This window comes from Sarcophilus harrisii, chromosome 1, assembly GCF_902635505.1.
Source record: "Sarcophilus harrisii chromosome 1, mSarHar1.11, whole genome shotgun sequence".
NCBI classification, from domain to species: Eukaryota; Metazoa; Chordata; class Mammalia; order Dasyuromorphia; family Dasyuridae; genus Sarcophilus; species Sarcophilus harrisii.
The window spans coordinates 209,762,717-209,779,188 of record NC_045426.1 but is presented as its reverse complement, the minus strand read 5'-3'; the positions used below and the strand labels follow the sequence as shown (position 1 = coordinate 209,779,188).

The following is a 16,472-nucleotide window of genomic DNA, read 5'->3' as shown; positions in this document are numbered from 1 at the left end:
ATTTGAATCTAGAGGTAGTAGGAAGTCATTGCAGTTTATTGGAGAAAGCCATTGGAATTTATTGGGTAAAGGGGTGACATGGCATATGCATACTTTAGGAAAATCACTTAGGCAGCTTGTTTGGAGGATAAATTGGAGTGCTGAGTCAGGAAGTCCAATTAAGAAGCTGATACAATAGTCCAGACAGAGGTGATAAGGGCTTAAACTGGGTAAAATCTAAATGATGGAAAGCTGGAGCATCAATTCTATTGAATGAGATTTAAAAAATGTGAGCCAGCAAGTCATTATCATTTTTAAAAAATCTATTCTGAAAGAAAAAAAAAAAGGAGAAAAATTATAGTACACAAGTTGCCAGGCTTTATATTGGGACAAATTTCCTGCTTCTTATGATTCTGTTATTTATTTCCGATCCCCTGAACTAGAACACACACACACACACACACACACACACACACACACACACATGTCAGGAGCCAAGGAGAGAGAGAAAGAGATAAAGATACAACCAGAGAAGAGAAATAGTGGGAGAGACAGACAGACAGAGGCACAAAGACAGAGACAACCAGAGATTGAAAAGACAGAAAAGATAGAGATAAAGGAAAGAAGAGAAAGAGAAAGATTCAGACAAAGAGAAATGAATGAGTGAAATGAACTGAGTACCTTTTCATTTCTTGGTTTGAGGTGGCACAGAGACAAAAAGTTCTGGTTCCAGATTGGGGTACACATTTAAACACAAATGGTTTGCCCAAGCTACTGTCAATTCCAACTTCTGCACCTTCTAACTTTGTTACTTCCAGTGGCCGACATTTTCCTTCATCCTGTAATCAATACAGCAAAAATGGAGTAGCAGGATTTGTTGTTATTCAGTCATTTCAGTCATGTCTGACTCTTCATGACCCCATTTGGGGGTTTTTGGGAAAGATACTGGAGTACTTCACCATTTCCTTCTCCAGCTCATTTTACAGATGAGGAAACTGATGTAAACAGAGTAAACTGACTTGTCCAGAGTCACACTGTATTTGAATTTAGGTCTTCCTAACTCTAGACCATGTATTCTATTCACCTAGCTGTCCTGAGTAGCAGGATACTTTGAAATTAAGAAATTAAGAATCAAGGAAACATAAAAATCACAGAATTTCAGGCCTGGAAAGAACTTCAGAGCCAACTAGTCTAACCTGAAAAGTTAGACTCCTACTAAACTGAAAAGGGACTCCCATTGTGAAATTTCCACTAAGTAGTCAATAGTTTTTGCTGAAAGGCTTCAATTGACAGGGAGATCATTACCTCCCAAGGTTGTCCATTCACCTTTTAATTTTACAGGTTTTTCCTTTTATATTAAGCCTAAATTTGTCGGTAGATAAGTCAATCACATTGTCTATACCTCACTATATTTATCTGTAACATAGGGAGATTGAACTTAGATTTCTCTCAGAAACATGTAAAGGGCCATTTTGTGATACTATTATTAAATATTTTCTTGGTAGAAAAATAGAACATTAAAGGTTGTGTTAATAATATAATATGAACTATACAAACTAAGGTACTATAAATAATTAATAAATATTTATTTTTATTTCAATTCAGTCTTCAATAACCTGGCCATCTTTTCTGGTATATATTTTATATTTTCTTTTGTAAGTCTATTTCAATAAGAGTCTTTAGAAGGAAAGTATCATAAGAATTTTAGAATGTAGAATGTCTATTGCTTATGTATCCAAGGATGCTTCATACATGTGATCTAATTAGGTTTAAATATATATATTATAATCATGATATATATGATATTTATACATACAGTATAATATTTCAATGTAGCTATTTTATTCAATTATATTGGATGCATAGGCAAGATTCTTCTAGTACTTGTGATCTTCAATTCATCAATTGGTTGTATTTCAAAAATTTGTTTGTAAGTCAGTTGTTTGTAACAAAGTTTTCTCCATAGAACTAATATCATACATGTTGTTTAGGAAACCAGACTACCCTACAATAATTTAATTCTTAATAGTAATATTTCAAATTTAAAATAGTTGTTAGAAACTTTTTTTTTTACAAATTATTGCAACATATACATTATTGCAAAATACATAATGTTGCCATCATCATTGCAAATATAAATATATATATATATATATATATAAATGCTTTATATTTTATTGAACATTTAGGGATCGGCAACTATGATAGATAGAGAACTATAGTGGAAAAGATACCTAACTCAAAATCTTATGTAAGCATTGCTTATTAATTATGTGATTTGAGGTAAGCTAGTTCATTTCTTAGAGATTTAGTAATCTCATTTGTAAAATGAGAGGATTAGGTTCAATTATCTCTAAGGATATATGCAGTTATGAAAGCCAATGTTTTTGAAGCCATCGTCTACCCTTTTAGAATTAGCTATAAGATAGTTCAAAGAACTTTAAATTAGGAATTAGGAGACCTGGGTTGGATTAACAGCGCAGTAACTTAAAGGCTACATGACTTTGGGCAAGTCATTTAAGGAAAAAGAAAGGGAAGAAACATTTTAAAGCATAAACTATGTGCTAGATGACTTCATAATAACCTGGGAAGTAGTTGCTATTATTACTACCCCATTGTACAATTGAGGAAACTGAGGCAGAGAGGTTGTAAGCTTAACTGCAAATCCTGATAAAATTGCTGGCAACTGGGAAAGGAAATGTTGATCACCAAAAGCCAATCTGGCTTCATAAAGAACAGATCCCATCAGTTTTTTTCTTTCAACCTTTGTTGCAAGGGAAGGTTTGCTGTGTATCAAACTTTTGTTTTAAAAAACAAATTTTGCCAGATTAATCTTATTTCCTTTTATTTGTTTATTTAAAATAGAGTTATTGGTTTGATCAGGTGATGGCTATAGCTACAATTCATCTAGATTTTAACAATTCATTTATCACAATCTCTTTTGCTATTCTTGCCTAGCCCATTTATCTCCATTTTTCAACAATAGCATAATTAGAGGGAGAAAGACTGAATTACTAGATAAAACAAGAACCCTATTTATGATTCAATTTTAATTTGTATATTGTTCTTCAGTGGAGTACTCCAGGATTCTGCACTTTAATACTTAAAAAGTCAGTGACAAAGATACATTGTATATCATATGCTTCTAATTTTCTGATGATACACAGCAGAGAGAGAATACATTTACTGAAAGCCAGCATTAAAAATAATTTCAATATTAGGACATACCTAATCATAATAAAATTAATAACATACATTTGAAATGACTTTTTTGTTTTATGAAGTGGTACTGTTTGTGATATTCTACACTCCTTCTCCATATGATTTTACAAATTGGAGTTGCCTTTGGCTACCATATCCCATAACCAAAGTCATCTTGGAAGAAAATGGTTCATATCAACAATGATGTTCCTCCATCATTTGGCTTGCTGTGTGGTTGTGAACATTTTTATAACTGCTTGTTGTTTAGCTTCTTTCCCCAGTGTTGAATACTATACACATTTGATTTATACCAAATGTATACAACATAAGTAAAAGGTAACCTGAATTGGAAGCATGAATAAAAGAAAAGACTGAAGGAAGAAAGTATTTATTAAAAATTACTATGTATCAGGTACCGTGCTAAGGGTTAGAGATAAAAATAGTTGGTTGTTATCCTTTGTTCTTGAAGAGGACCAAAATGACATCACTATGTTAGAATCAAGTTACAATGTGTTCTACTGTGACTGATCATCATTGGTACCAATGTCATGAAGAAACATGAACATGTTTCTTCAATTCATCAATTGGTTGTATTTCAAAAATTTGTTTGTAAGTCAGTTGTTTGTAACAAAGTTTTCTCCATAGAACTAATATCATACATGTTGTTTAGGAAACCAGACTACCCTACAATAATTTAACTCTTAATAGTAATATTTCAAATTTAAAATAGTTGTTAGAAACTTTTTTTTTACAAATTGTTGCAACATATACATTATTGCAAAATACATAATGTTGCCATCATCATTGCAAATATAAATATATATATATATGTATATATATATAAATGCTTTATATATATAAACATTTTTATATGTTTATATATATAAACATGAACATTTTTTATGTTCATGAACATTTGGTCTGGATTCTCTAACTTTGCACATCTTGTGTTTCTTTTGAACTACTACAATTCTGCTTAGCTCATAGAGCATAGAACATTCTCTGAAAAGGACACACCATATTGGATGATCCTGTGCCAGTGTCTCCCACGTCATGCAATCAGTTCTAAAGTTAAGAGAGACCTTGAGAGTTCCTTCGTATTTTTTTTTTCTGACCACCACAGAAGTACTTGCTCCATGTGAGTTCTTCACTGGAGTTGTGCTCTTGGTAGTAGAGTTTGAATATTTGGCAGTTTAGTTTGAGAAAGGACTTCGGTATCTGGTGTTTTATCCTGCCACATGATCTTCAGAGTCTTCCTTAGATAATTCAAATGGAAGCACTTCAGTTTCCTGGGCGGCATAGAAATATTGTCCAAGTTTCACTGGCATACAACAATGAGGTCAGCACAATGGTTATATAAACCTTCATTTTGGGAGTCAATCTAATAGCTCTTCTCTTCCACATTTTCCTATAGAACTTCTCAAACACTGAGCTAGCTCTGGCAATATGTGTATCAACCTCATTCTCAATGTGTACATCCCTGGAAAGTATACTGCCAAAGAAAGCCAACTTATCCACAGCATTCAAAACTTTTCCATTTGTTGTAACTTGCAGTTTCACACATAGAAGATGTAATGCTTGTTGATGGAGTACCTGTGTTTTATGGGTGTTAACTGCTAGGTCAAAATTAGCACAAGCAGCAGAGAATTGATCCATACCTTGTTGCATCTTACATCTGCAAACAAAATTCACACACCAACATTTCTTCCACTTTAGTTTTGGTTTGTAGCCTTTTCAAGTAGAAGAATTTACTATCAGTAAAGTAGCTGACTTTGATATGATGTTTGTCATCATTGTAGGAGTTTGACAACATGGTTGAAAATATCATGCTAAAAAGCATAGGAGCAAGTACACATCCTTATATTATTCCACTGGTGACTGGAAAAAGGCAAGATTATTATCCATTATTTGAAACCCAGGTAAACATGCCATCATGAAATTGATGTACAACACTGATGGGCTTTTTCTGGGAAGCCAAATTTTGGCATAATTTTCTATAAATCCTTATAAATGATAGTAGCAAAGGTCTTGGTCATATCTATAAACACTGTTTACAGATCTGTTTTGCTCATGGCATTTCTCCTGTAGTTGCCAGGCAGCAAATACCATATCAACTGTTCCTTGGCCCTTCCTGAAGCCACACTGGTTCTCAGGTAGATTACTATGTTCCAAGTGAAGGATCAGCCTATTAAGGATACTAGTAAGAATCCTGCCAGCGATGTCTAAGAGAGATTCTTCCTCCCCACCTCATGATTATCATAGGACAAGCTATTCCCTTTACCTTTATAGAAATGAACAATGGAGTTTTTTTCAGAATCAGCAATGAAGTCTATAGAATCAAGACTAAGCAGCCAGAATTACCTTCAGAGACCTCTCAGGTTCTCTGGAACCTGGACAGAGATTTTGGGATTTTTCCTGTTCAGGTAACTGCTATGAATTTAAGAATTCTGCAAGTGGTTTACTTATTTGATTATACTTTATATCAAGAAAATAATTTATTTACCAGTAGTGAATTCCCTCTGGCTTAACATCATGAAGTCATGATGATTATTCCTGGTCTTCGAGGTTCTAGGACACTATGAGAGGTTTTAGGTTTTTTTTCTTTTCTATTGCCATTGGCTCGACTTCACATTGTTGGATGCCATTGAGTAGCTGCCCATTTCCATTTAACCACTCAACATCAATTAGTCTTCACAAATTTTATTATTTCCTTCACAGATATAACAAATATTTCCCCTAATACTTGGGAGAAGGGCCACACTCTTTTCTGTGATAAACTCACTTTAGCATAATTCATACATCATGTTCCCACAAAGTTTATGTCCACGGGTGGTATTGCTGCTGGATGAGTCTGTCATTGTTACGGTTAGACTGGATTCTGAAGATTACTTTTTTTATTTTATTTTTTATTAAATAACTTTTTATTGACAGAACCCATGCCAGGGTAATTTTTTACAACATTATCCCTTGCACTCACTTCTGTTCTGATTTTTCCCCTCCCTCCCTCCACCCTCTCCCCAAGATGGCAAGCAGTCCTATACATGTTAAATAGATTACAGTAGATCTTGGATACAATATATGTGTGCAGAACCGAACAGTTTTCTTGTTGCTCAGAGAGAATTGGATTTAGAAGGTATAAATAACCTGGGAAGAAGAACAAAAATGCAAGCAGTTTACATTCATTTCCTAGTGTTCTTTCTTTGGGTGTAGCTGCTTCTGTCCATCCTTGATCAATTGAAACTAAGTTGGATCTTGTCTTTGTTGAAGAAATCCACTTCCTTCAGAATACAACCTCATACAGTATCGTTGTTGAGGTATATAATGATTTCCTGATTCTGCTCATTTTGCTCAGTGTCAGTTCATGTAAGTCTCACCAATCCTCTCTGTATTTGTCCTGCTGGTCATTTCTTACAGAACAATAATATTCCATAACATTCATATACCACAATTTACTCAACCATTCTCCAATTGATGGGCATCCATTCATTTTCCAGCTTCTGGCCACTACAAACAGGGCTGCCACAAACATTTTGGCACATACAGGTCCCTTTCCCTTTTTTAGTATCTCTTTGGGGTATAAGCCCAGTAGAGACACTGCTGGATCAAAGGGTATGCACAGTTTGATAACTTTTTGGGCATAGTTCCAAATTGCTCTCCAGAATGGCTGGATGTATTCACAATTCCACCAACAATGTATCAGTGTCCCAGTTTTCCCACATCCCCTCCAACATTCCGTGTTATCATTCCCTGTCATTCTAGCCAATCTGACAGGTGTGTAGTGGTATCTCAGAGTTGTCTTAATTTGCATTTCTCTGATCAAATAGTGATTTGGAACACTCTTTCATATGAGTAGTAATAGTTTTAATTTTATCATCTGAAAATTGTCTGTTCATATCCTTTGACCATTTATCAATTGGAGAATGGCTTGATTTCTTATAAATTAGAGTCAATTCTCTATATATTTTGGATATGAGGCCTTTATCAGAACCTTTGACTGTAAAAATGTTTTCCCAGTTTATTGTTTCCCTTCTAATCTTGCCTGCATTAGTTTTGTTTGTACAAAAACTTTTCAATTTGATATAATCAAAATTTTCTATTTTGTAGTCAATAGTGATCTCTAGTTCTTCTTTTGTCATAAATTCCTTCCTCTTCCACAGGTCTGAGAGGTAAACTATCCTATGCTCTTCCAATTTATTTATGATCTCATTCTTTATGCATAGATCATGAACCCATTTTGACCTTATCTTGGTGTATGGAGTTAAGCGTGGGTCAATGCCTAGTTTCTGCCATACTAATTTCCAATTTTCCCAGCAATTTTTGTCAAATAATGCATTCTTATCCCAAAAACTGGGGTCTTTGGGTTTGTCAAACACTAGATAATTAAAGTTATTGGCTGTTTTGTCCTTTGAACCTAACCTATTCCATTGATCAACTAGTCTGTTTCTTAGCCAATACCAGATAGTTTTAGTAACCGCTGCCTTATAATATAATTTTAGATCTGGTACAGCTAGGCCACCTTCATTTGATTTTTTTTCATTAATTCCCTTGAAATTCTTGACCTTTTATTTTTCCATATGAATTTTGTTGTTATTTTTTCTAGGTCATCAAAATAGTTTTTGGGAAGTCTAATTGGTATAGCGCTAAATAAATAGATTAGTTTAGGTAGTATTGTCATCTTTATTATATTTGCTCGCCCAATCAAGAGCATTTAATATTTTTCCAGTTAGTTAGATCAGACTTAATTTGTGTGGAAAGTGTTTTGTAGTTTTGCTCATAAAATTTCTGATTTTCCCTTGGCAGACAGATTCCTAAATATTTTATACTATCAGTAGTTATTTTAAATTGGATTTCTCTTTGTAACTCTGACTGTTGGATTTTGTTAGTGATATATAAGAATGCTGATGACTTATGTGGGTTTATTTTATAACCAGCAACTTTGCTAAAATTGTGGATTGTTTCTAATAACTTTTTAGTAGAATCTCTGGGGTTCTCTAAGTATACCATCATATCATCAGCAAAGAATGATAATTTTGTTTCCTCATTGCCTATTCTTATTCCTTTAATATCTTTCTCAATTCTTATTGCCAAAGCTGAAGATTACTTTTTGCTCCTTAGATCAATGATGCTATACAAACTTCAAAGGCAGACACTAAAATGCCACAATATTATAGCACTGATCCAGACTTTTTGAAATTCACAGCATCAGAGACTCTATATCTTTCACTTAGACAGAAAAGAACAAGAATCCAGGTCCTTTAATTGGTCACAAAGTCTAAATTGGGAGTAGTCAAGGACACTTCCCTTATAATTTGGTTGGGAATGAAAGGATGCTCCATGATTCTACAAGAGAATGAAGTTAGAATGTACACTTTCTCCAGCAGTCACTCAATTCCCTTACTACCAAAACCTTTCCAGCACAAATACAAAGTGTATTTTGTGGTCTGCAAAAATACTAAAACCAATATCAATCAATTCATTTTGGAAGTGTTGATGCCTTCCTATGAAAGGTTACATGATTTGTTGCAGGAAAATTCAAAGAAGCAAATATAATTATGAACACTTTCCAGGAATGGAACCAAAGTGTGATTGTTGATACTGGTTCACTTACCTGATACAAGCTGGTATTATTTATATGGTGGGTGGGTGGACTGGAGGGAAGATTTAGTTTTACTGCTGCTGGGCATGTGTTTAAATTATGGTGGAGCTTTCATCTCTAGCAGGCTCAGCTGCTGCCTCCCAGTTTCTGATTACAGATTTAGGATTGTCTATCTGAGACGGCTGTGGCCTTGGAAGCAGGTGTGGCAAATTAGTTATTAGTGAACCACTACAATCTCTGATGTTGCTAAGGCAGCTGTGCCTGCTCAACCCATTATTTTTTCTTTCTTTTTTCTCACCAGGCCCAACAACTTTACACACTGTTTTTGTAAATTCAAATCCATTGAATGAAAATTTTGGTTTTGTGTTTCAACCCTCATTTAGCTTAGTCCAAGATACCCTTTTCCCTGTTCAAAGGCTTCCTATCAAGAAAGAAGGATCAAAGATGACACCTTTTCTGCAATTTAAAGATATTTTCAGTTCTCATCCTAACTAGAAATCAATTTTTGTGTTTATGATATGTGATGAATCACAGGATATTTAGAGATTAAGATTTACTTTAATTTAATTAAAGCCTTAATTCCTTTTTCTGTAAAATTTAAGATGATAGATTATATGATCTCTCAGTCTCTCTCCAATTTTAAATTCTATGATTTTGTTATTTTTCCAGTTAAGAAATTGAAGTACACAAAGGGGAAAAGTTTACTTGAAGTCACGAAACCTAATTCTTTGCCTCCCTTAGTTGCTTCTGTTCAAGTAAAGATGGCTGTAAATTTTCAGAATTCTTTGTCTCTGTCCCATATGTAAAGTAGGCCATATGCACAATTCCCAAATGTTCTTTTCTGTGTTCATTTATACCATGAATTGGCAATAAGAAATCAGGAAATGAGAAAGGCTATGTTTTTCAGTTAGAGTAAGACATTTAGTAGAAGTGCTAGTGTAATTTTTCTGTGAATTATTTAATTGAGTGAAAATAAGTTCTTGACTATTTCATCCAGATAACTTTAATTTAGGATCTATTGGGAATGTCTATTAATTAAAAGATTTCTCTAACAGCAATACCTATAGGTCAGTCTGCTTAGAATAAAGCATTTTTGAATTGATTACCCAAGCATTGTATTAAGCACAGGCAATAAAAATACAAGTAAGCAAGCAGACTTTTGCCTGAAGGAGCTGACATTTTACTTGGGAAGGAAAGCACAGAAAGAGGAACTGGGAAGAGGTGGAAGTAAGGGAATGTGAAAGGTGGTTTCGGATTGGAGATCCCAAGATCCAGAATGGGATTGCAGGCCTGAATTAGGGCAAGATAATTATGGTCCTGGGTATTTTCAGGAGTGGAGTCCAATATACTTTTGGGAGAGGAGAAATGAGTAATGGCTAGAGTTTAGGAGGCTTGGTGAATGTGTGGAATTGGAAATAGAAGGGAATAAGGATTTATATAGCATCTACTTTATGTTAGGCATTGAGCTAATTACTTAGTGTAATTTAGCTCCATAAAAAGGGAAGTTGTAAACAGCAACAAAAGGCCTGTCTATAGTAAGTCTATTTCATGTTAAATGGTATGTACAATTTTTATAAATCAAGAATATGGTTCATATTTGTAATTTCAACTTTCTAGTAGAACCAAATGATCCTTATAGATTTCTATGAATAGTTTGTTTTAGGCAAAGGATTTGACTGAATAAAAACATTTTCCCCCTCTTTTTAAAAAAAAAATCTCATTAATTTATTATATAAATGTTTTTAAAAGTTGATAAACAAATCATACAATTATTTGCACTAATTGCAGTAAAATCTTATTACCTCTTTTTTACACTAATTTTTTTCTAAGGAAACAGAAAAGTTTAAGAAACTACATTGGCTTGTTTCATTTTAGCTGAAGTCATAGCAGTGAGAAATCTAGAAATTAATAAGGAAAAAGGAATCAAAGAGAACCAAGGAAAATGAAGTCTTATGATGTGGAAGTGGAAAAGGGGACTAGACCCAAGGCAAATGGAGGGGTCAATTCTTAAAGCAAAAGCAATATGAAAGGAAATAGAAAATGTATGTTCTAGAATATGGTATTTTTAAGGAAGAGAACAGTAGCAAATCTGAAGTAAGAATGCATTTTAGGAATAGGACAAGAGCCATTCCTCCCTAAGTTCTTCTTTGAAGGTATTATCCCAACAGTAATAGAAAATATTCTTTGATGATTATTTAATGGTTTATATGTAATGAAATGATGGTCTTTGACACATTATAGAAGATAGGATTGAGAAAGGGAACAAGAACTGAGTGGGGAAAAAAAGAAAAAAAAAAGACTTCTCAACCTTCAACCATCTTTATCTTATGAAAAAAAAATAAGGAGGAAGTGAAGATGATATCTGCAGCAGAAAAAGCATGGTGTACCATAATGTGGAGATCACCGGGGTAAAAAGGAAATAATTTAATTCATTGTTGGTCAGTTTGCTCTAGAAAAAATGAATGGCTTCAGGAACCGTCAAATTTTTAATACAATGATTTAAGATTATGTTTGTTATTTTTTTCTTTTCTACTCCCCACTATCTACTTTTCAAGAAATAGGAAATTTGCCTTTAAAGGACTGGACTTTACAACTTGGCCCTATCACAATCTCCCTCCCACACTCGATTAAAGTAATAATTCCTTTGCTTTTATCAAGGTTTTGTAGATAATTGTTTGAAGATAAATTTGTTGCCTCAACAATTGCAGCCATTCCTTGGTTTGAACAGAAACACAAAAGGAAATAAAGCTAGGTATGGCTATGATATAATCAGAAGTTACTGGATTAGATATAGATTTTTTCTTTTCAGTTTTCCTACAAGGAAAGAGCTATCTTTCACTGAGTCATTTTCAAGTACCAGAAAAATTATAGACTACCAGAAATAAATGCAGATCTTAGAGCTTTATATGAATAGTTATATTATACTTCAACTAGGCTAATAGTTTTGCAGGAAAAGTAGGAAAATAGAAAGTATGAAGAAAGGGAAATGACCAAGTCTTAAAGAAAAAACAATGTGAAAGGAAGTAAAAATGCATATTCTAGAATATGGTATTTTAAGGAAGAGAAAAGTAGCAAAAATGAGGAAAGAATATATCTTAGGAGTAGGACAGGAGTCATTCCTCCCTATGTCCTTATTTGAAGGTATTGAATTACAGCAGTGACTGAAAATTCATTATTTTTTGATAATTGTTAGTAGTTTATATATGTAATGAAATGATGACTTATGACATATTAAAATGCACAGGTTATATATGAGTAACAACCACCATTTTGATCAAAATTGAATAATATTCTTTAACCTGGATTTCTTAAGAATCCTACAAAACTACTTGGTAATATCAGTTTAACTAATATGATAGAAAAGGAAAATGACAAATGTTGGAGGGAATGTAGGAAAATTGAAATGCTAATATACAATTGCTGAAATTGTATACTGATTCACCCATTCTATAGAACAATTTGGAACTATGTCCCAAAGGCTATCAAACAAAGTATGCCATTTGATCTAGTGATACTAGTGAATAGTGATACTATTAGGTCTGTGTCCCCAAGAGATTTTTTTTTGAAAGGAAAGAGATCTATATGTACAAAAATATTTATAACAGCTCTTTTGTTGGTGAGAATTGGAAATTGATGGAGAATCTTCATAAATTGGGGAATGGTTGAACAAGTAATTGTATCTGATTATGATTGAATACTATTATGCTATAAGAAATGATGAACAGGACGATCTCAGAAAAAACTGAAAAGACATGAACTGATGCAAAGATAAATAAGCAGAACCAGGAGACAATTGTATATAGAATAGCAATATTGTATGATGATCAACTGTGAATGAGTTGGCTATTCTCAACAATGCAATAATATATTTCTGATATAAGGATTTATTATTATTATTGTAAAAGGACTAATGGTGAAAAATGCTATCCATCAGTGGAGAAAGAACTGGTAGAATCTGTTTTTCATTACTTTACTTTTCTTGTTTTGTATGGTTTTTTTGGTCTGTCTTTTCTTTCACAATGTGACTAACATGGAAATATGTTTTCATGACTGCACACCCATATCAAAACCATAACAAAATCTAAAATTCAAACATTTTTAAATGGATTTTAAAAATTCTTTTTACATGCAATTGGGGAAAATTAAATATTAAAATTTAAAAAGTTATTGATGTATAACTTAAATAGCTGAAAGCCATGAATACTTCTTGTTGGCCACATAAACATATTAAATTCAGGTTTTAGAACAAAGGATTGGGGTAGAAAGCAATGTTCTACCAAGGTCCACTTGGCCTCTTTTATTTTTTCTCTTTTTTTATCCTTAAGAGAGATCCAAAGAATCTTGCTGGGGAAGAACATGAGAAAAAAATGTAAGGCTTGAGGCAGGTGCTTTGTTGAAAGGCAGATAGATTCTAATGGTGGTTTTAAATAGAGATAGGTCAATAATCAGAAACTAACAAAAGTCAAAAGCTTTTGCTATGTCAGTAAAGGCTTGGAATAGAGAAATTGCTAATAGTGAATATCAGTACATAAGGTTCACAGACAGCTTAAAATTTGGGGCTACAGCTTTTATCAGAACATATGTTCTGAGGTAAAAGGTACATCTTTTCTCCTTCTGGAGAAAAGAGCTATCCTCATTTAAGACATAGAGACTTAGAATTGACATATCTTCATATCTTTATGGAAAAAAAGCAGCTAAAGATTTTTCCCTCAAGTGAAGGGCATGTTACCTTAAAAGAACTGAAGCTTGAGTCTCTGGGCTCTAAGCTAAAAGAGAGATAGTAGAATTCATTCATTAACCACTTGTAAGAAAAAGGTAGCACCTTAGCTGAAGACTTCAGCTGAAGCTTAAGAAACAAGAAATAGAAAGAACTATGTGTGCAGCAGAACAATACTTAACAATAACCTTCAGAAATCCAGAGGAGCAATGCCTAACAGAAACTATGTGCCAGATGAGAAGTGCAATAAATTCACCAGGAGACATTGGGGATTTGGCTACATATTTTCCAAATATATATATATTTGTTTCTTTAGATGTTTCCCAGTCTTTTATCCCTCCCATATGGTTATATTTGTCTCATTTATCCTACTCAATAGATGATAAAATATAATTACAGTTGGGATTTTGAACTGATGAACATTCTCCATCCTTATCCATTTTTATTGGGCACTTTATTATTGAAAGCAGCATGGTAGACTCTTCCTTAGAAGTTCAAAGAACCAGTTAAATTAGGAAACTTTGTGTCCTTGACATTGAGAAGCTGGTTCCCCTTCCCATATGCATAAATCAATTTTGCTTCAGAAAAAAATATCCCATTCAAAGACAAAGTTATGTTTCTGTACCAATTGCCAGGAGACAGAGCTCTATTTATCCTATTTGTCCATGTTCTCCTGTAGATTAATTGAGAGGATTAAGAATCTGGATTTAGCCCATCAATTTGGGAGGGGGGAGTGATATTCATGAGATAACTACAATGTAGTCAGTGACCTATTCTGAGAATGACTCTGAGGTTCTCCCTGTCAGATATAACACAGACATGGCATCCAGGAAAAGGAAAGTGCATTTCTTCAGGTGAGAAGAAACTAATAGTGGATGTAACAATTTTAAGTTATAATCAGGCAAAATAGAAACAGTTCAATTCAACAAATATGTATTGAGCACATACTATGTATAAAATACTATGTTTGGGACTGGAGATATAAAGAAAAAAATTTTAAAAAAACCCTTTTTTTTTCAGAAGCTTACTTTCTACTGAAGGGACACAACTTATGCACAGATGAATATACACAAAATATGTTTATTCATAATTGTTAGAGGGAGGAAATGTTAACAAATGGGGTAATCAGCCAAATCTTCATGAAGAATTCACCTAAGTTGCGTCTTGAAGAAAGCTAGGGATTCAAAGAGGCAATGGTGAGACAGATGTGGGAAAGGAAAAAGCACTAAGAAGGGAGTTTGGATCAATTCAGTTAATAACCTCTGGGTTCTCAAAGGCTATGTCAGGAGAGTACAAGCTCTAACAGGTTCTACTGTTTTGGAAAAGTTTTGAATATTGCCCTGGCAACAAGTTGAGTTGGTTTCCAAAGAATCTGCTTATCTAAATACAGAGATGTATATTATGAGTAGCTTGGCTGGTCTGTGATTGTGTTTTAAATATATAACAAACGGCTTTCTGATTAATACCCTCTGCTAGTAGAAAAGATGGCAGAAGGTGCCAAAAATTACAGTTTGTAGGCCAACCTTTAAACTTTCGCTTAATGATTGTCATTCTAAATATCAGATCCTTATTCAATAACCAACAACATATCCTTCTCCATTGTTGAGGAAGATGTAATCATGGTAGAAGAATTGATAGTATTATTTACATATAAAGCCGAGTTTGTATTCTGCTGACACAGTCAACATGGTGAACTTAAGGTCAATTCCATACCTCTCTCACAAAAATCATACATTTTTATTTGTGCTATAGTTGTTTTATGGGAGTTTTCCTAAGAGAAAAATAATCTAATTGACTGTCAATGAATTATATTTCCAGTCAAATAAAATTTTCTCAATTGTTAACTGAATTAAATATGCATTTATTTACATTTAAAGAAACCAAATGATATTAATCTTGAAATTTCCACTATGAAAAGCATCATTTCATAGAACATTTGGTCATGTCCTATTGCAGTGCCCAAGATAAAATTTCAGGCTGATAGTATAAAAATATTTGTAGTTTATATATTGCCATTTGTTATATTTCATATCTCTTGTGAAGAATGAAGAAGTAGAGGAATTCTACTTTCAAGAAAAAGATCAGAAGACAATGACCATGGTAAGTACTTAATAACATCACAGAAATACAATTGATTATATTTTAACAGGAGGAAAATAATTGTTATTAATATAACATGGAAGTAATTTGGGAGTCATTCTTGAATCAGTTGTCTGTGTGTGTTAATTGAGACCATTGTTAAGTTTTTGATGTCTTAAAGATATAAATAAAAACTAATAGAATAGAAATAAGGGAAAAACATATAATTAAAATAATTGCAGCCTGACTCAATTAAACTAGTTATGTCAAAAAAAGGTTTAAGAAAGATCATTGACACAAGCTATAATAATAACTTCTAGAAGCTGAACCAATATAAACCAATTAACACAAAAAAAGAAGCCATAGGAATTTAAAAAGAACTTCATCCACAAACATTTGATTTATTTGACAGAGGTATATCAGACAAGGGTAACACCATTTTGGAATATACTTATATATAAAGCTTCTTTCCAGAAAGAAGATGGAACATTATTAATATTATGCCTCATTAAAAAGAAAGGAGTTGAGGATTAAAAAAAATTTAAAGAGAGCTTGGCAAGAGACTTGACTAAACAAAATCATCCCTCAAGTACTTTATGTCTGGAAAGCTATATGATTCCACATTAGAATTTTTGACTCAATAGACAAGAACTTGAGTCAAATAGCCTCCTTTCTGTGATCCTGAATTTCTGAGGGTTTCTAGACAAAAGTACTTGGTAGTTTATAACCACAGCCCTGGTACTGAGAAAATCATTTCTCAGTGTAAATTGTCCCTCAGCTTCTGTGTGAGTGCAAATACTTAAATAACAATATATCTACAAATCCATTAGTACTCCCCCTTTCCTCTCCCTTTCACAGTGTGTGTGTGTGTGTGTGTGTGTGTGTGTGTGTGTGTGCGCG

The 16,472-nt window shown here is 33.3% G+C and overlaps 1 protein-coding gene across 2 annotated transcripts in view; it reads right to left on the bottom strand.

Annotated features, from left to right (window-relative positions):
• Positions 1-16,472, bottom strand: part of LOC105749259 — a 155,348-nt gene that overhangs the window by 25,400 nt on the left and 113,476 nt on the right. For both annotated transcript variants that reach the window (XM_031968758.1, XM_031968765.1), the window contains exon 9: positions 661-818. In XM_031968758.1, the coding sequence (XP_031824618.1) occupies positions 661-818 (158 nt within the window). The remainder of the gene's footprint in view (positions 1-660; positions 819-16,472) is intronic.